This window comes from Anas acuta, chromosome 1 (assembly GCF_963932015.1).
Source record: "Anas acuta chromosome 1, bAnaAcu1.1, whole genome shotgun sequence".
Lineage (NCBI taxonomy): Eukaryota > Metazoa > Chordata > Aves > Anseriformes > Anatidae > Anas > Anas acuta.
Window position 1 is genome coordinate 95412345 of NC_088979.1, and position 18764 is coordinate 95431108.

At 41.0% G+C, this 18764-nt stretch overlaps 2 protein-coding genes across 5 annotated transcripts in view; one reads left to right on the plus strand and one right to left on the minus strand.

Annotated features, from left to right (window-relative positions):
- The window catches only part of GART (phosphoribosylglycinamide formyltransferase, phosphoribosylglycinamide synthetase, phosphoribosylaminoimidazole synthetase), a 29771-nt gene extending 13992 nt beyond the window's left edge, over positions 1-15779 (plus strand). The window contains exons 11-21 of the mRNA XM_068688921.1: positions 924-1018; positions 1600-1709; positions 2304-2502; positions 5548-5796; positions 6141-6293; positions 7346-7549; positions 7877-8008; positions 8637-8767; positions 10174-10315; positions 13093-13208; positions 14371-15779. Coding sequence (XP_068545022.1) covers positions 924-1018; positions 1600-1709; positions 2304-2502; positions 5548-5796; positions 6141-6293; positions 7346-7549; positions 7877-8008; positions 8637-8767; positions 10174-10315; positions 13093-13208; positions 14371-14553 — 1714 coding nt within the window. The 3' untranslated portion in view covers positions 14554-15779. The remainder of the gene's footprint in view (positions 1-923; positions 1019-1599; positions 1710-2303; positions 2503-5547; positions 5797-6140; positions 6294-7345; positions 7550-7876; positions 8009-8636; positions 8768-10173; positions 10316-13092; positions 13209-14370) is intronic.
- LOC137859617 (trifunctional purine biosynthetic protein adenosine-3-like) overlaps positions 1-18764 on the minus strand; it is a 42479-nt gene that overhangs the window by 2945 nt on the left and 20770 nt on the right. The window contains exons 21-22 of one of the 4 annotated variants that reach the window (XR_011098419.1): positions 16146-18676; positions 450-16024 (exon numbers count right to left, since the gene is read on the minus strand). Coding sequence is in view for 1 of the 4 variants with exons in the window: in XM_068688893.1 (XP_068544994.1) it covers positions 18404-18676 (273 nt within the window). In the remaining 3 variants the exon portion in view is untranslated. Of the gene's footprint in view, positions 1-449; positions 18677-18764 lie in introns of those variants that run through there. The other 3 variants (XR_011098418.1, XR_011098417.1, XM_068688893.1) reach the window with 3 other exon arrangements.

Sequence of the window (18764 nt, forward strand, 5' to 3'; positions counted from 1 at the left end):
GAACTGCTGCTGCTTGTAATTATTTTCCTCTTGCAAATTTTCGAGCAGTGATATAATGTGTGTGCAGCTACCTTTGTATTTCCCTGATAGCACAGCTCTTGTTTCATCGTACCTGTAATTAAAAGTCATTAATCTCGTGATCTCCAAAACAAAAAGGTCACTCTGTGAACAGGGGAACAGACAAATTGCATTTAAAAAAAAAAAAAAAGGTTGGTTTTGTGGTGGTATCATTCAAGGTTATAAGGAGAGACAACTTTAAGCTGCAGTCGTTAAACTCTCAAAGTGTCACAGAGGAATATTGACTTACTTTGCTTTTGAAAAGCTATCTGAGGTGTTCTGATTTAGCACTGTTTTTTTTATACATTTTATTGTGACCATAGGAACAACACTACTGATGTGTCAGCATCCAGCCCAGGGATTCAAACCCTACAAAATCTGATCCATTTACATTGTTGTTGTTGCTTTTTTTTTTTTTTTTTTTAAATCATGGTATATTATGACTGGATGTCATATGGTATTTTTGCTCTGATACTGTCTTCAGTATACCTGGAAATATTTGAATACTGCTTACGGCAAACAATCTGTGGTGCAAATCCATGAAATTTTGTATCTTTGGTACGATACTCCCTGTCTTCAGATATATGTGTGAGGTCAGGTTACAAACAGGAAAAACATTAACCTTTGAGTCATTGGGCCTGCCTGACATGAATACTGCAATACTTAGAAATCATTTTATATGATCAAAGTTAATGTGCGTGTAGGAGAACATAGATGATACTTGAAAAACTTCATTGACAGCAGAATAAGATTCCGAATGGTTAATCTCCTGAGTGAAGCAATGGTATAAAGAAGTAATTAGTATTTTAAAATGTGTTTGTGTGTTTAGAAATCAATTGCCATAACATTTTTTAACAATCTTTCAGAGGCCTGACTTACAAAAACAGTGGGGTAGACATCGCAGCAGGGAATACTTTGGTTCAGAAAATTAAACCCCTAGCTGCAGCCACATCAAGGTCAGGTAAGAGTTGTATCCTTTACATACACACACACACACATGCAACATTTCTTGGCAGTCATAGTATTTCCAGTCATATTTGTCTCTCTCTTAGTATTTAATCAAGCTCAGTTTTAAGATGACCACACTTACCATATTCTAACCAATCTTAGCAACAAGGAACGTAAGCAGTAGTAACAACAAGAGAGGGGAATTCCATTGGGAAAATGCCTAGTTATCCTTTCCTATAAAGCAGTGGGCTTCAGTCTGTTCCCACAATTCCCTCTCTGTTTTTCAGAAAAATGCTAAATGCAAGGGTGATATATAATCAGTCTCAGTAATTATGGAATGCTCAGTTACAAAGTTTTGGATTTTTAACTTTAAATAATTATGAAGTTAAAAAACAACAACAACAAAGCAAACTTAAGAGGATTAGGAACTTCTATGTCTCTGTGAGGAGGCTGTAAATGTCAGAGGAAAGTCTCCTGGTGACAACTCAGTCATGTTGAGAGATTACAGAGAGAATTAGCTAATGTGCTGGAGATCCTGGAGAAACCCATGAAAGTAAAAGTTTAGTATTTTCTCCTATTTCTTCTGTCTGTCAGGCTGCAATGCAGAGCTTGGAGGATTTGCTGGCCTCTTTGATTTGAAAGCAGCTGGTTACAAAGATCCTATCCTGGTATCTGGAACTGACGGTGTTGGCACAAAACTCAAGGTAATGTGAAAATCCATGTAAAGCAAGGAAAACAGTACAAAGGGGAAACTGCTTAATCACACCACTATCCACGTTTTATCATAAAATATGAGTTATGTTTAGAAATACTTATTTGTATTTCTAAAAAGGGAATGAAAAATGCAATTGCCCTCCTACACGTAAAATAATTGAATATATATTTAACTTTCAGCATGTAAATAGCTTTATTCGAACAGATGCTTAAAATAGCTCATTTTTAGTATTAAGTGCATAGCCAGTACACCATTTCATTGAGGAAGAACCTCCATCCTCAAAAAGATTACTCATGGGGAAAACATTCAATTATACGGTTGCTGTGGCGTAGATGCAAACTGCAATGAAACCCTTTCCAGTTCAGTCTCCTTCCGTGAAGTTTGTTTTGTACTTCCCGACTGATAAAGTAACAACTCCTAAAATAAAATTTTAGGAGAGGCTCACGGAAAGGATAATATCTGGAGCTGCTCCTCAAAAAGCCTCTAGAGGAACTGCACGCTTTTGATCCCCTTCCATTGCAGACTCTGCTTGTGTTTCCGTTTCTGTAAGCTAACAAACAGGTTCGCTCGCTGTGTTTTGCAGATTGCACAAGTGTGTAAGAAACATGACACTATAGGTCAAGACTTGGTTGCTATGTGTGTCAATGACATCCTGGCTCAAGGCGCAGAGCCCCTCTTCTTCCTTGACTATTTTGCCTGCGGTAAACTTGACGTTGAAGTGGCTCAGGGGGTCATTGCAGGAATAGCTGAAGCATGCAAAAAGGCAGGATGTGCTCTTTTGGGTATGAACACGCTTTTTCTTTAAAGGGTGTGAAAGGCCGTATGCAATCTCTTTATAATTGCTTTAATGTGGTTGTTTTCCGACTCTATTAAAGAATCTCAGAGGTGTGGAAAAAAAAGGTTCACATGTCCCTGCTTTCAGAGAACATGATCTCTGCCCACTGGAAGGAGACAGTACTTTACAAATGTTACCTTAGCTCAGGAAGTTGCATATAAATTTTCTTATTCGTCTCTCTTCATTTAACTTTGCAACTATAATGACTACCTAAAGAATCTCACAATTCATGTCTTTTAATACTCTGTATTTTTCAAGTAGATTTTGAAAACGTGCCAACTAGGTTTCTGGGTTCTTTATCCTTTATCCTAAAGGAAATCCTAAAGTATTCCTTGAAATGAGATTTGTATGTGTTGCTGTGCATGCACATGTCCCGGTGTGTGTACACATTATCCTTTGAACCTCTTGGCTGATTTTAACCAAATCTGTCAGGAAGGGTAGAGATCTCCCAGGCATGTAATGCCCACAAGCCTCATAAAACTTGAAAACCAGAAAAACACCCTTATCAGTGAAGGAAAAGCTTCAGTTGGATCTCAGTTCTTAAGACACAGAAGTTCAGAAATAAGTAAATAAAACAGGTTTCATTAGTTACAGTAGTAGCAAAACTACTTGTCTGTTGCAGATGTACTGAAGATTTATATTTGAAGCTGTTAAGACTCAAATTTGAGCATTTCCCTTTTCAGCCCTACAATAAAAGCACACCGTACGTTTTACTAACAAATTATATATGTATTCTGTTATACAGTAATCTAGTAATCTGTGAAAATAATACAAGATTTCAATTCCTAAAAAATACAACTTTAAAACTGTTTAACTCTAAAAATATTTGTAGGTCAGTGAAAAAATCATTGTTTTGTTTACACCTTTAGTTTATAGAAGGAATACAACACAGGGTTAAATTTTAATGCAATGAAATTTTTAATAAAAATATGTTTCCTTGTATAGTTTACTTTTCCCTTTTATAAAAAAACTACTTGGAGAATTATCCTAATTTTTCAAAAAAGGCTTTTTATTTGAGAATAAAAGTAACAGATCAAGTTATCTTACTTTATGTACCACTTGATAACTGGTAATAGTGTAACTGTCCCTTTGTGGTTTTTTTGGGCTCCTTTAAGAAAGTTGGCAACAAAAGCGTGTTCTGAGAATATCTTATTTTAAAGGAGTTTACATGCTTCAAACAAGGGGCTATTTATGTTCTGTTTTATATTTTTTTTGCATGAGCTGTTTGCCAGTTTTATGTTTGTCTTAGTAGTCTCTCAGTTTATCAAATATAATCAATCCATTCATACTTCAGCATAAGTACATGTTAGGTGAAATCTTACGATGAAATTACTTACTGAAATTTGAAGATTTTATTTCCAGTTGGAAGACTTTAAAACTACAAAGGGTGTTGTTCACTTGCAAATTCATACCATAAAATAATACCTCCAAAATTGCAAATGGGTTGATGAATATCCTTTTTGTGCTAATATAAAAATAAGTAGGAACTCATAAAGAAAACAGTCGTTCCCGAAATTGCTTCCCGATATTTATGTCACTCTCAGAAGGAAGGGACAGAGAGGACGCAGTAACTGAATCCAAAGCAGAAACACTTTTCTGTGGCCTCGATCATTAAAATAAATTTCAGTTTGGGCTCCAGCTTAACACATTCATTTTAGTGTGCACGCACCGAGCATGTCAATGTACAGTATCACCTCATAAAAGTCTTGTGTATAATGTGTTCCTGAATTCTTACCTTGTATTTCTGCACTAGCTGAATATTCAGCTCAAACACCTTAAGCTCATCACACCACTAAATAGTGCAGTACTGAAGGACTAAAAGTTTGGTTTTGCACAAATGTTATTAAATATGGTTTTAAACAAATATATCTCAGCAAGTGAAACTTCTCAGCATGTACTTTGATTTTAAAGTTGGTTTTAGCAGTGTAGAGTAGAAACCTGGAAAAGGTTCCAGAGAATCTAGCACTGAGCAGCAGTCAAACATTGAGCAGCCCTTTCAGTAAAGAAACTTCTCCTAATATCCAGCCTGAACCTTCCCTGGTGCAACTTGAGGTCATTTCCCGTCGCCTTATCACCAGGTGCTTGGGAGTATGAGGTAATAGCGTGAAGATGGCTGTTCAGAGAACTTCAGAGTGAGCAGTGAATGCTCATTTCATGTATTAAACACAGCAATTTCATCTTGTTAGACTGAATGAGACGTGACAGGCAGAACAGCGAAGACCATCAGCTTATACCTGAAGGGCACTAATGGAGCCAGTGTTGGTGCATGGAGAGAGAGGGAATGCTGTCTGAGCATCGTTACGCATTTTTATGCAAGCTTGGAAAATTACCTTTTCAAACTGCATTCTGAATGAGGTCAGCCAGACAAAACATTGCTTTCAGGACAAAACACCATGATGTTCTTATAATTGGGATGAATAGAATGATCTACACATTTTTTTCAGTGACATGGATAGCTAGGAAAGGCTTGCTGTTAGGGGTGTTCTCCCAAAAGAGTCTATAAACCTTAGATGTTTAGAGCTGTGGTGATAATGGTGCCCAGGTTGTGGGCATGAGTGCAGACAGAAGAGTAATATATGCAAAATCTTTATGGAGGCAAGTGAAATTAATAGCTATATCACACCTTTGAGGTTCTTTAATGAGTTTCTTGTATCTCGTAAGTTTTTAATGGAGAATGTTAAACCTGGCAGAAATTTGGGGATACGAAGCACTAACCCACTAACCATGTGCATTGATTTTAAAATGTGAATGCACGGCAATGTGATACTCGTTGTCAGAGTGAGGGAGGAAATGTTCTTTCCCAATTTGCTATTGCTTGCTCAATTGGAAGGCCTGTGATAAATGTGTGTTTTCAATTGCTTTTAATGTTTGTCTAACTAAAAACTCTCCATCTGTTAATGCCTTATGAGTTTAAAACTTTAAAAAAAAATGCATGTGCACTGGTCCCAGTGTTTTCCAATAGCCCCTTCACGTTTTTTTTTAATTCTCACAGGAGGAGAAACTGCTGAAATGCCAGGCATGTACCCCCCTGGAGAGTACGACCTAGCAGGCTTTGCCGTCGGTGCAGTAGAGCGAGGGCAGATGCTGCCCCAGCTGGAGAGAATTGCTGATGGAGACGTGGTTATTGGAGTGGCTTCTTCTGGGGTTCACAGCAACGGGTACAGCCTCGTAAGGAAGATTGTTGAAAAGTCATCGTTAGACTTCTCTTCTCCAGTTGGCATCTCTGGTGATCAGACATTAGGTACTGTTTGTAACGCAGTTTCTTCGCTTGTACTTCTGAACAGGCAAATGCACACTATTGTTTTGCCTGTGCCTTTGCTTATAACTTTGCTAAAGCACTGGAAAAATTACTCGATTCTCAAACATTTTATCATCTTTTTTTTTTTTTTTTTCCCCACATATGCAGGAAAGAAATGAAGGGTGGGAGATAAATAACTAATTGTATGCTAAAAGTGGTAGACATGGTGTAATGTAATGCTCACTACTATCCATCAAATTATTACTTGGAGTTTTCCACAATTTCATACTGATTAACATTTCTTTCTGCACTTTAACTCGTCTTATTTCATCTTCTTTCATCTACAGGAGATCTCTTGTTAACCCCAACTAAGATCTACAGCAAGACTTTGCTGCCTGTCCTTCGCTCAGGCCACGTGAAAGCCTATGCCCACATCACGGGAGGAGGCTTGCTGGAAAACATCCCCCGAGTTCTCCCAGAGTCCTGTGGTGTTGTTTTAGGTGAGATAAAAAGAAAAGCTGTAGAAATATTTGCGTGTTAATATGGATCAATGTGGAAGCCTGTGTGCACAGGACTTTTATCAACTGACTTGCACTGTCTAGAAATCAGTTTGCTTTCTCTTTGTTGTTAAAGCCAGTCAAAACATGTTGTAGTCTTAGGACTTCTGTCTGCTGAATTCGCTTCCCTGGATTGGCTTTCTTAAGGGCTCTATCCATACTTTAACAACTAAAACAAGTTTAAAAGCAACACAAAGTGAATTGTCACCATTTTCAATAATCTGCAAAATTCCTGATAATTAAATGACATTCATGAAGCTTTGGATTGGCATTCAGGTGTGGTTACTGTCTCAGGTGGATCTCCTGCTATTCAGCAGACTTAAATTAATCCTCACCACAGTCTCATCAGGTATGCTAGAAAGAGAAGCAAAGTATGAAAAGGTAAATGACTTATTATAGGTTATGCAGTGTTCAGGTGTGTTGTAGAATAGAATAAGGGAACTACGGTTGAGTTCTGTACTCCAGAACTGTACATAAATCATCCTTCCACTTGTCACTAAATATAACATGAAGAAAGAAACCTACTGTCTTTGGAGTTCCATTACAGCAGCTAATCCAAAGCATTTCTTGTGATGCTGTAAATCACCTTTACCTTGTTGGATCTGGAGAAGCGTGAGGCTTTTGCATCAGTTTTTATGGCTATTGTTCTTGTATGATAGTTTTTCTAGAAGCAGGGCTGTCACCGTGGAGAAGAGGATTTTCCAAGTACTGCTTTGAGCCTATTTTTAATTACTCATAAATGGTTTGCAGTGGAGCGATGTGATTAATTTCCTCCCCGAGTGACACTTTTTGCTATTCCCAAGCCTTGCTCAGTAAGGAAGGAAAAAACATCCCGTTTCCCTGCATGAAAGCTGATATCACTCAAGCTAATGCTGTTGTGGGACTTAGTCTGTGCTTTACATCCAGATTTTGCCTTCCAGTACTCTAAATAATTTTAGTTTTTTGTACATAGGTAGTGGCTTCCTCTCTTCATTTGTATTTTCAAATCTCTTCAGATGCTCTTAGCTGGAAGATTCCTGAAATATTTTGTTGGCTCCATAAAGAAGGGAACCTCTCTGAGGAGGAAATGACTCGGACGTTTAATTGTGGGATCGGTGCCGTCTTGATCGTTCAGAAGGAGATGGCTCAGCAGGTCCTCAAGGACATCCAGAAACACGAGACAGCCTGGCTGATTGGAAGGGTTGTCTCCCTACAAAAAGGTTACAAGACTTCTATTTTCCTTGAAAAAAAATGAAGAACTAAATTACTTAGCTGGTGCATCTCCATGGAATTTCACTGAGATTCCATTCACTGAACTATTAATTGGGACCTCTCTGGCTTTGGTGCATGGGATATTAAAATGACAGTCCTCATGACTTCTGTCTTGGTCTATAGAACACGTGCTTAGCACTGTCAGATGTCACCAGCACTATAAATAAATATTGAGAAGTAAAGCAGTGCCACTAGTCTCTTTTCACTAGTACTTTTCTCCTCTCTCTTACTCCCTTTATTTATCTTTTATTTTTTCTTTCTTTCTGTGTGTTCAGGCTCTGCCCATGTTAAAGTCCACAATCTGCTTGAAGCCTTGCGAGCAAATAGGTCACTGTCTGTGCACAGCCATATCCAAGGCAAAATCCAAACAAACAAAGTGAAGGTTGCTGTCCTTATCTCTGGAACAGGTGAGAGTTTATATTCTTTACGGCAGGGTAAAACAGACTATTGAAAAAGGAACTTCAACTCAGAATCAAAATCTCTCGAAATCCTTGCAAGTCTCCACAGCAACTTTGCTAGGCTTCTGACAGGCTTTTGATGCTCAGTCCCAGGCAGAATAGATTTTGCCCTAGGAGTATTTTCAATCAGAAATAGAATGATCTTTACCCTCTGCTGCAAACTGGCTATAAATTGCACGTATTCATTTTATCTACAAATTTCTGCATGCTTTAGGTTCAAACAACCAGTGCGTGTTGCACTATAGGGGCAGCACCTTTAATTTACACACAGATCAGTGTCCTGTTGCCCCATAGTCACTTCCAGGGTTTCCAGCATTCTCACTTGGTAAGAAATAAACCATCATTCTAATTCCAGAAACTACAGTTTACATACCCAATTGCTAGTAAAAGCCCTGTAGACTCCAGGTGTCAAATTCATTTCCCAGTAAGGTCAACAAATAAAGGATTATTGTTAACATCAGTGTCTTTTGGATTGGGTCTCGCCCACACTGCTGCTTATTTAAAACCCCTGCTAGCTGTTAACAGTATTTATTCCCCAGGAATGGTTTGATATTCATGAATTATTTTTTTCACTCAGGCACAAACCTGGAAGCCCTCATAAACAGCACAAAGAAGCCCACCAGTTTCGCACAAATAGTTCTTGTTGTTTCTAACAAAGCTGGTGTGGAAGGGTTAAGGAAAGCTGAAAGAGCTGGTATTCCTACAAAGGTAAGTATTTCTCATCTTTATAAAATTAACCTTCATTAGCTCTGACTACAGTAGAAGGGTACTGTGAAATAATGACTTCTACTGAGTAAGAGACGATTTCAAAAGTCTTAGTGCTTTATTTTCTGTTCTGTCATGAATTTCGTGCCCTTGGGCATATGACCTAACATGGGAAGCAAATTACTTCCTATTTTCTATTTCCTATTTACTAGTAATCCTGATGGTGTTGGGCATGGTCATTGTCTTAAACCAGTGCAAATCTACAATCGAAACTTTGCCATTTATTTAAGTGTAGTGCATTTTCACTAAAGTAACAAGGTATTTTATCCGAACTTATATTTAGAATTAGATGCTAAACAGGCATGGTAGCTCACTTGAATGAAATTAAGAGGTCAGACTCAATGAGACCTTCCACTGACTCCCGGGGCATTGCTCCAGGCTCTTCAGGGCTCATTCAGAGCACACTGGGTTTCCTTTAAAGTTACTAGATCCATTGCTGCATGGCTCTGCCCTTTCTGTGGCCATGTGCATTAAGGATGTTAAGTGATACTGTTCTGACTTAGCATTTTAGTCACTTTACACTGATAACTGCAGTTGGTATGGAAGACGTGGCCCCAAGGCAAGCTTTACTGTTAACTGGAATCATAGCAGGATCTGGTTGTTAGCACTGCTGTCTCCTGTTTGGGAGTACAAACAGATCACAAGTTAAGTATGTCCGTGATAGGCAGGTGAAGGACACACATATAATGAGGGGAGGAATATATTGGAGGGACGATGATCTCAGTGGTTAAGACGGAAAGTGAGTGGCAGAACAGAGGCACTGAGGTGTATAAGCTTTACCACTTCTTACCTCGTAGCAGAGTTCAGCCCACTGTTGATCTGGGCTCTATTCCTAGTGCCCCCTGCCACGTTTTCAGCTAGCCAGCTCTGCTTTTTCAAAACCACTTAGTGATATTTAAATGTGCTGATTTTGTAAATCTTGGAGGGATTAACAGGTTACTTTTATTTAAAAGACAACAAATGTTTTAAGCTAAGTAGTACTTAAAACAGTTCTTAAAACTAATCATGTTTTAAGTTGAAATCATTCTAAGACTTTAGATTGTCTTAATGACCTATATTTGTAGTTTGTTCAACTGTGTCCAAATGCTGGGCCTACAACCGTGGGCCTAGTAAAATAAAACTGTTTTTCTGCTCCATACTAACAGGAATAAAGACTGGTTATTTGCCTGTTAGCTGTATGCGTTTTTCAAGTGCTCTTCTTGCTGTGTATGTGCACCCAACTGTAGCCATGTGTGGAGATCTACTTGTTTTTTTGCTTATTACTCCAGAGCACCATTTCATTCTGTTCTTAGGGCTTTAGGTTACATTAACCCTGGACCCGTGTTTGTTCCTCTTTTGGGTTGTCACAGGTTATCGACCACAAACTGTACGAAAGTCGCACTGCATTTGACAGTGCAGTTGACAAAGTCCTGGAAGAATTCTCAGTTGAGCTGATCTGCCTTGCTGGGTTTATGCGAATACTGTCAGGTCCTTTTGTCAAGAAATGGGAAGGTAAGCACAGCATATTTCTATATGCATTAAAAGTATTAACTTCATATATTACCCTCAGGAAAAAAGAAAATGGAAAATACAGAAAGGGCCAATTTTAATTCCGGATTTGCAGGAAACTAGTCTTTTCCCATCTGGTAAGGAAAGGGTTGAAAGAAAGCCCCACAGAGGCTTGAGGATGCCAAGTGCAGATGCAGCTCCTTGTGGTCTTTGATTTATTAGAAAATCTTTGTAAAGTAAGGCTGTAAAACTTCAGACCTCTGCAAACACGAGGCATTGGCCAAGCTGTTGCCTAAGCAGTAAGGGGTGGTGAGTGTTCAGCCTTCCTCTAACAGATGAGGATCTTTGGCTGCAGGTTAACCTAGGCAGCAATGTGCAGTCCCTGGTAATGAGCTCTTACCAACTTGGTGAGACATCCCAGGAGCTGGGTGAGTCTGGGGGCGGCTCTTGTTTGAGGTGTTCCCAGTGCCTCCATTCTGGCCATCTTTTACGATTTTGCCAGTTCTTTGTTAAAGGCTGATAACACCTCTGTCAGTGGCCGCTCTCCCTCACCAAGCTGTTACATTCCTTTTCTTATCCCTTTGTTCCTTTCAGGGAGTTCTGATTCACACAGGGGCAGCTGCCTCTCACACTCTGCTCTACGTTCATATGGTGACTTTTGTGTTACTCTGGGTGTGTCTATGGCAGAGACCTTTTACACCTGAGCTACTTGTCAAACCCCTCTTTAAAATCAGTAGAGCAAAGGAGGCGTTCCTAGGAGGCAATTCATTTTGTGCTAAAGCTGTCAACTAATCTAAGTCAGATGAATTTTGTTTCTCTTCCTTACGGGGTCCAGAAGACCTAGCAGTAAATGTCTGTGGTGTAGACAGCTATAGTTAGGAGAGAGAAATCACTCACTACACGAGATGTATGGTGACAGAGCACTTCCAGCCCTGATGATCGCCCTGTGCAGGGCAGGACTTGTATTACGCTTAGGACTAACATGAGAGCAAAAGTTAAGACCCTTCAAGTACGGGATGTCTGCACTGGTTAATTCATTTTTTTAAATATCCAGCACTGAACTGAGGTTGAAAACAGACACCTTCCTGAGCTCTGACCAAGAGTATCCATCAGGTAGGGCCTAGATATGAGCTCAGACACTCAGTTCAGTTTACGTCTGTGCCAGTTAACAGCAGTCTGTGTACAATTCAGACCTTGCCCTGCCTATGCAGTGGCTCATCTAAGTTGTCTGGAACCAATCGATTCTTGTGGCTGCTGGAAAGCTGTTGCCTTTCCTTTCTCCAGCAATTACAAGGACACAGACCTAAAGTTAGTTGTGAAACTCCTCTTGGTGCTTAGTGGCCCTGGAATGTTAGCTGTGAATTCTGACAGAAAGGGCAGATGTAGAGGAGTAAACAAACAGAAAACTGCTTTCCTATAGAGCAGGTTCTGATGGTACTGTAAGGAGAAACGGAGGAAACTCCGACAAAAGTGGAGAGAGTTATATGCAGCTTACAGTCCTCAGTACTTTTTTTGCTCAAGCAGGGAGATGCTGATGCATAAAACTGCGTATTTCTGAGATACAAAGCCAGATGGGTCAATATATTTGCCTCTAAATTTTGCAGGTCAAAACCTGCGTGAGGTCTTGCAGTGGGAGTGCAGGTTTTGTATTGCACTGCCCGAAATGGCCTTCACTTCACATTACAGAATCATCCGAGTCTATTTCAGTACGCCGCTGCCTCCGCCAGCATGTGTCAGCTCAGCCTTCCTGCGTGGCATTTAGGAGGTGCTCAGTGAATCCTGATGACACGCAGCCCTCCTGAGCAGGAGGCATGGAGAGGCAGCGGGGGCGCAGCACACTGCGCTATAAATAGCGCTGGTGGTCATTTTCTTTTTAATCTTGCGAGAGGTTGTACTGAAGCTAAGAGAAGATGCAGCGCTGCTAAACACCTTTTGACTGCCCTCCGGTCAGGCGTTGGCAGGACAAGTTGTCACAGGCATATTAGGAGCAGGCAGGGAAAGCGTGCCAAAAGAAAGAGAGCGTTCTGGTGGTTTAACTGGGGCTTTGCTCTAGCAGTGAGACCCTAAGGTCATGGATAGCCACTGTCTCCTGCCGTACAGCTAGGCAGGAGCTAAGGCTGATGCTTTCTCTTTTCAGGAAAACAGTAAGGTGCAGGCTTCCCAGGGCTCTGACAACAGCCCCACCTGGCTGAGCATTAAAGGTTACATTACCCATTTCGGGCTCTCCTGGCCAACTTTCCGCATGGAAAGTAGAAGTGGTAGACAGGTGCTTGTCCAAAGGGCACAGCGAAGGACTCCTCTTTGAGCAGCTGTTGTCTTTCATTAAACCTAAACAGGTGTGGGGGAAAAGGCCGGGCTAAAGAATTTTTGCCTCGTCACAGGAGGCTGTTACATCATTTGAACCCACGCCAAGTTTCGTGGGGGTATTGAGTTTGTAAGAAAGAGGATTGGGCTTGTGAGGAAAGAAGAGGACAAAATATAGAGGGAAAGGACAATGTTTTGTTTTGTTAAAAAAAAAAATATCTTAATTATTCACTGGAGAAGTATGTTTCAACCATGGAGTTAATTGTACCTGATTGCTGTCTCTGATTTATTGAAAGGGCAAGGCATTCTGACATGCTTTGAGCTGGTTACCTGTCAGTAACATCAAAAATAGCACAGTTAATGCTTAGAAAAATCTTTTTCACAGTGTACGTTGTTCCTCTGTTGATTATTGATACTTTGAACACTCTGATAAGTCTGAATGCTAAAAGGCAATGACCTCACTTACTCGTTTCTAGGAAAAATACTGAACATCCACCCGTCCCTGCTGCCTTCTTTCAAGGGAGCAAATGCCCACAAATTGGTGTTAGAAGCTGGCGTCCGAGTCACAGGCTGTACAGTACACTTCGTAGCTGTAAGTACTTCCTTCCTCCACGCTTCATCATTCACAAGTCTTAAGATTTCTATCTCGGAGCTTGTTTAGAAAACCCTTACAGCGTCACGCTCGATTACCTTTTCTCCTTTGTTCATTCGTGCCATTATTAGGCAATGTAGTGCTTTAGTTTGTTGTCCCTGGAGAAGGAACTGGAACTGAATACAGGAGTTAAAGCTTTACCTAAGATAACTTCATTAAGTATTTCACTGCTGCCATTCCATCAGCTGCAGTGGTGTTACTAGTTCATATAATGCCTTGACTAACCCCAGAATCTTTGTTGTACACAACATTATCTTCTTAGATTTTAGCATATAGCCTTCTTTATTTGTTGCTTTCAAGAAAAAAAGAACAACACAAATGGCACGGGAAGTCTAGATTTGTTAAGAAGTAATCCCATGTTTGCGTGAACAGAGAAAAACTTCACAATTTCTATAAGTCCAAAACTATGAAAACAAAAGCCCAAAGATCTCTCAACAGGGAAGATGTACATGATTATCAGTTTAGGGAGGTTTTTTCCATCTTTTTTTCATTCTCAGGGTTAACAGTAACTATTCTCTAGTCCTCTACTGCATTCTTCAGATTATCCTCTGCTTTTCCACTGCTCCTGAAATCTGTTTTCCCATTTGCTTTCCCTTGGAAAATGAAAAACTGTTTTTTCCAGTCAGAAAAAATGCATTCCTTTCTGCAAAACATGACCATTGCTTTCTGTGTGGCAACGTCCTGAGAAACAATAACTGAACAGCAGGGATCTGCCTCGTTAACATGCACAAGAAAGATCTGCTGGGTCTTCTAGTCCAGCTCTGTGCCAAAGCTGGCTAATTCGCTTTTCTGAATTGAAATGTTGTAATTTTGTCCAATTTAGCCTATCATGTCCTCAGTTAACATGGCTTTTGTTTTCTGCAGCAGAAACATTACTCAGCACCTCTTTGAAACCTACGCTTCTGATAGTTCCTCACAGGCCAGTGTGTGTGTGTCAGCATCTTTTCTGCATTTCTCATGTTAGCCTATTTTCACGTTTCCTGTAATAACGTAATGATAAACAGATCCCTGAGGCATCTGGATCATGTTAATTGCTACACATCCATGCCTCCCTCTCCCTCTCCTCCTCCAACCGTACAGACTCTGGCTGTTGCTTTTGCAGGAGGAGGTTGATGCTGGAGCAATCATTTTCCAGGAGGCAGTTCCTGTTAAGGTCGGTGACACAGTGGAGACCCTGTCTGAACGGGTGAAGGAGGCTGAGCACCGAGCCTTCCCAGCTGCCCTGCAGCTTGTCGCCAGCGGGGCTGTACAGGTGGGGGACGCTGGCAAGATCTGCTGGAAGTAAGAGCAGCAAGTCCACGAAGCTCCTCGGGTGGTACAGCTGAGGTGCATTAAGTGATCAAAACAGAGGTCACAGTCTAATAACCTGCATTTACTTTCACAAAGTGTTTTCTGCAAAGGATTTACCATTTCATGCGCTCAGTCAAGTGGCTAAAGATTCAAAGTAAAATCCAGAGAAAGCCACAAATGGTTATGTTACGACAGGGGGCTGTTCTCAGTAGTTCCAGCTGCAGCTCTATTACATGCTTCCTATTTACGGTCACTTCCTTGGTCAACATTTCAGTTATCAATCACTTTCTTCACAAAAAAAAAAAGAAGAAAAAAAAGAAAAAAAAAGAAGAAAAAAAACCCACACATTTCTTGGTTAGAAACATCTAAACATCTGATCTGAGATTGACTTAAACATCACTTTCTCTCCAAACAGACCATACAGACAGTAACAGGGGATTCTCTTGTCACGTGTTGTAAAGTGTCTGTAGGGATAAGTAACGGCAGGTAGTAAACTGGAAGTGATGGCTGTAGGCAAAGACTCGACTCATAAAAATATATAGCCAAAATATATAGCCAAAACAAGAAAAATTGGCCTTACCCTTCCTGCAGATAACAAAGTGCACTTTTTTTTTTCATCTGGTTTCTGTTTCAATGTTGGTAGATTCTGTCTGGCCTAGATTCTGGATGTATCCAATAACTTCAAGTACCAAACCTGCCGTCAGTCGGATCCTAGTAGAATTAAACTTCTCCTGACTACTTGCCTTCAGGGATTTCCCTATGAATCCACACAGTCCACACATAAATTCCCCTCAGAGATTTGTTCAGAACCAAGAGGGTAAAGATTTTTTTTTTCTGAACGAGCAGAAAGGGAATTAGGTACCAGATGAAAATGTTTTCTTGGCTTGTGAGACATTCTTCAATTCTGCTGAAGTTAAGTGCCTGTATTCTGGGAACAGTATTTTCACCTAGAATAATACTGATACAAACCCAGGAAATGTTACAACTCTGAAAACTCCTGGTTTTCTTTTAACGTGTTGTTATAGCTGTGAAAACATGTCAGTGTTATTATTTACAAAAATAATCATTTTTGTCCCATACAAACCAAGTCAAGTATCTGCAGCCAATTATGTGTATTTTAGAACTACCCTTTACTATAGAAAAAAATGGTTTCTGTTCTGTGCACTGATGTCCTTATGGTAATCTCAATTTGGATTTGAAATAAAGTCTAATAAAATTAAAGACTTAAGTGTATCAAAATCTTTCCTTGGATTTCCTTTTCCAAGGGTATAAGCTGAAGGAGTTTGTGAAAGAGAATCTACCTACATCTGCAGTGCAACGGCTGCAGATCAGTTTCTGAGGTAACAGACATGCAATCCTGCAAAAGTGAGTTATAATTCCGGAGCGTGGTGACCTTACTGTTTCTGTGGCCAGATGGTCTGCGATGAAGAAGCGTGCTGACAAAATATTCCTGTCATCTTCTGTCACTGAGGATAAAGCTCAAGCGAATACAGTGGAAAATTACATGGTCACATTTTAACGTACTTGTAAAAGGCAAAGAATAAAAGCTAAATCTTCATCACAGCATATTTTTCCGTACAAACCTACCTTCGCAGAAGAAAGCCGTCCCCACAGGCCAACTGCCCGCCCAGGCTTGCTGTCCGCTCTGACTCGAGGAGGTTGTAAAAGAGGCAGGGAGTGTCCAGCTCTGCCTGGGGTGCAGTCTGCACAAGTTCAGTACTAGCCATGACACAGCACGTCTCTTAGAAGTCAAAAAGAAATCGTTCCCAAATGAATTCACACATTGATGTTACTTGCTCCACCAGTGGTGAAATCACAACCCGTGCAGCATTGATAAAAACTGCTTGATCCCTGACAGGAGGGCCAAAAGCAGAGGACAAGGCAACCTCAAATCCAATACCCCAATCCATCACAGACATCTGGAGCAAGACTCAGGTCTTTTGCTGTCTAAGAATGCTGACAAATGGGATTTAAGTATCTATCCGCAGTTCTGCAAATCCATAAAAGGAAATTTTGTTGTGAACTGGCCCTTAGACTGCTAAAAAAGAAAAGTCTGTAAAAAGAATAGATTAATGACCACACCCAGTCCCCAAGGGATGCCTCGAACACAGAGGAAGTTGTTTGATACTGCAGTGATAGCCTGGAGAACTGTGAGGGCACAATAGCAGGCGTCCTATTCTCTTTTAACAGTTTATTAGTTAGGTTTGAAACATCAGTCATGCTTGGTATGCAAGCCAAATAGTATACAACATTAAGTGAATATACAACATCGAGTTACAACACGGTTGTAACAGGTCAGGAGCAAAATAAGCAGCGTGTTTATCATAAATATTAACTATAAATACCAAACATTTTTTAATCTCTCCTTGTTACAGTTCTTCCTATTCCTCCTAGGTCATGAAAATACACGTTCCTTGCTCCCGCTGTTGGGAGTGCAAAAGCCAAGTAGAGATTTCTGTGCATAAACTGCAGAGCTTACAGGCAAGAAGCTGAATTCTCCTTCCTCCCCCTTCCCTCCTGCACTGAAACAGCGCTAGCTACACATTAAATAAGTAAATACTTTGGATGTTTTAAATGGAGCTGACTCATGCTCTCAAACAGCCTGACATGGCCGAGAGCCAGTTGTGCAGTATGTCCCTTACTTGTACAGTACAAACAATTCCAAAAGAACAGTTTTTTATTTGTTTTTCACTGCATCTGATGTCTGTTAGTGATCCCTCCCCTGGAAGTTCAGCTCTGGCTACTTCTTTTCTAGTTTTTTTTTCATGTAATTTCTTAGCTGGATTTCTTCCTCTCATTTATGTTACTTTGCATGCAAGTCATTATCCTGGCAGAGAGCTATAAAGCTTCCCACAGAAAAAGGTTTTATTTAACAGCAGTGACTCTTTGGGCCAAGCCAATCATGAAGTCAGCAGAAAGAAACACTCAAGATTTTCCTGCCATGGCAAGTCAAGCTGAGGGTATCCTGCGGGTTTCACAGATGGAGGAAGAAAAATGTCTGAAAGCTGGTAACTATTTCTAGTCCCTCTGACCAATTTTCTGCTCCTCAAGATCCAAAAGTTTTAATACGAAATTCTGGGAATGTGTGTCTGCTCCCCCTTTCGAGGAACAGGGCAAAGTGCCTAGAGTTACGTTCGGTGTGCACTGTTATTTTGTGGTGACAAATAACCCATGAAGGGCAGCTTCTTTCATTTTGTTTTGCCTTCAGAAAAGTCCCCTGCCTTGCTGGCGGTCGGCTCTTCTGCTGGCAGCTCACTGGACATCTCTATTTATTAAGAGGGCCCACAAAGGGGTTTTCCTTCGACACTCATTTCCCTGCCCACTTTGGCCTGCTTAAAGGCACAACACCAGCTCAAAGAGCCGGTAGCAGCAGTTTTGAAATTTGTCCATCCCCAGGAGTTAAAAAAATAAATAAATGAGGGCTGGATTACTGAGGATCACATGCTCAGCCCCAACACATCCAGCCTCCTCCATCCGAGGAGCTGGTCACCATGCTGTGGTTCCCTTGTGAAGCTCTTCATGCTCCTCAACGCGATGCAGCCAACAAAAATTAAGCCCTCAGAAGAATTCCTTCCCCTCTGAAGCACTAGCCCACTTCCACAGCTTAAGCCCTCTCTTTGCACAGCAGATGAAAACCAGCAAAGAAATTTGAGATCTGAAAATGAGTTTGGCTCCCACCGCCAGTTTTACAAAGGGCATAACTAAAGCTGCAAGCTAAGGGGAAAGAGATCGGGGCTCAGAATGGAAACTCACAGCAGCGCTACGCCTGCAGGCCAGGCCAAGCAAGTCCAGGGAAGGAAGGAGGAAGGACAGGTGAGCCGAGAGCAAGCCACCCATCAGCCTGCCTACACCACCTCATTTTCCTCTGGCTCCAGCACCACAGGAGAGGAGGCGCAGTCACTCTTCTCCCCTTGAAGGCCCAGACTTTGTCCCTCTTGTTTCCAGCAGGTTTTACCGTCAGCTCCCAGCTGCACCGCTCCGCTGGCCACCAGCTGCAGGGCGATGGGGAAGGCCCGGCACTCGGCTTCCTGAACCCTTGCCGACAGCGTCTCCTCGGTGTCATCTGCCCTCACGGATACCGGCTCCTGGTGGATCACTGCTTTGGGGCAAGACTCCTCCTGCAACAGAAATTGAGGTCTTTTAGGAGAAGCTGGTGTCCGTGAGGGTACGGAAGATGTAAACAGGGCAAAAAAAGTCTTATGAGAT